Below are 601 nucleotides of genomic sequence, written 5' to 3' on the forward strand. Positions count from 1 at the left end.
ATCTTTTAATTGAATATTTAAAGGAAGGAGTATCATAAATTGGAAATATTTTTAAAGCAACTTTTGATTGTCCAAGAGACATGGAGAAGAAAGTGATAAACAAGGGGGGGAGGCAATGAGTAAAGTGTGTAAAGAATAAAAATAAAAAATAGGAAATGGTTATAATAGGTGAGAAAATACACAAGAAAGGTAGTGTATTAGAAAGAAGAAGGCTTTCCTAGAAGGGAGGAAAAGCATTAAGGAAATTGTGAGGAGGGGTTGTAAGGTGGGCAGGTGACGACTAATTACTAGTAAATTGTGCAATTAGATTCTCTTGGGAGGGGCTTATAAAGACAACCAAAGGCGTGTGCTTCCCATAGGCTTGTTTGCTTGTTTAATTGTTGTCTTCGCCACAGTTTTCTCTCTCTCTCTCTCTCTCTCTCTCTCTCTCTCTCTCTGTGTGTGCTTCTTCTTCTTTTACCCCTCCTCCTCCTCCTCCTCCTATCCCACCAACACCACCATGAGGATGAGAGACACAGTCACCCTCATCAGTGCTGAAGGGCTTGAGTTTATAATCGAAACTAAAGCAGCCATGACCTCCACCACCCTGAGAGAGCTCATG

General features: G+C 40.9%; 1 protein-coding gene across 1 annotated transcript in view; it reads left to right on the forward strand.

Annotated features, from left to right (window-relative positions):
* The first annotated feature begins 225 nt into the window (after positions 1-225).
* LOC147604979 (uncharacterized) overlaps positions 226-601 on the forward strand; it is a 958-nt gene continuing 582 nt past the window's right edge. Inside the window, exon 1 of the mRNA XM_086794253.1 lies at positions 226-601. This exon is cut by the window's right edge and continues 10 nt beyond it. Coding sequence (XP_086650379.1) covers positions 500-601 — 102 coding nt within the window. The 5' untranslated portion in view covers positions 226-499.

This window comes from Cibotium barometz, chromosome 60 (assembly GCF_041138505.1).
Source record: "Cibotium barometz isolate CiBa-2024 chromosome 60, ASM4113850v1, whole genome shotgun sequence".
NCBI lineage: Eukaryota > Viridiplantae > Streptophyta > Polypodiopsida > Cyatheales > Cibotiaceae > Cibotium > Cibotium barometz.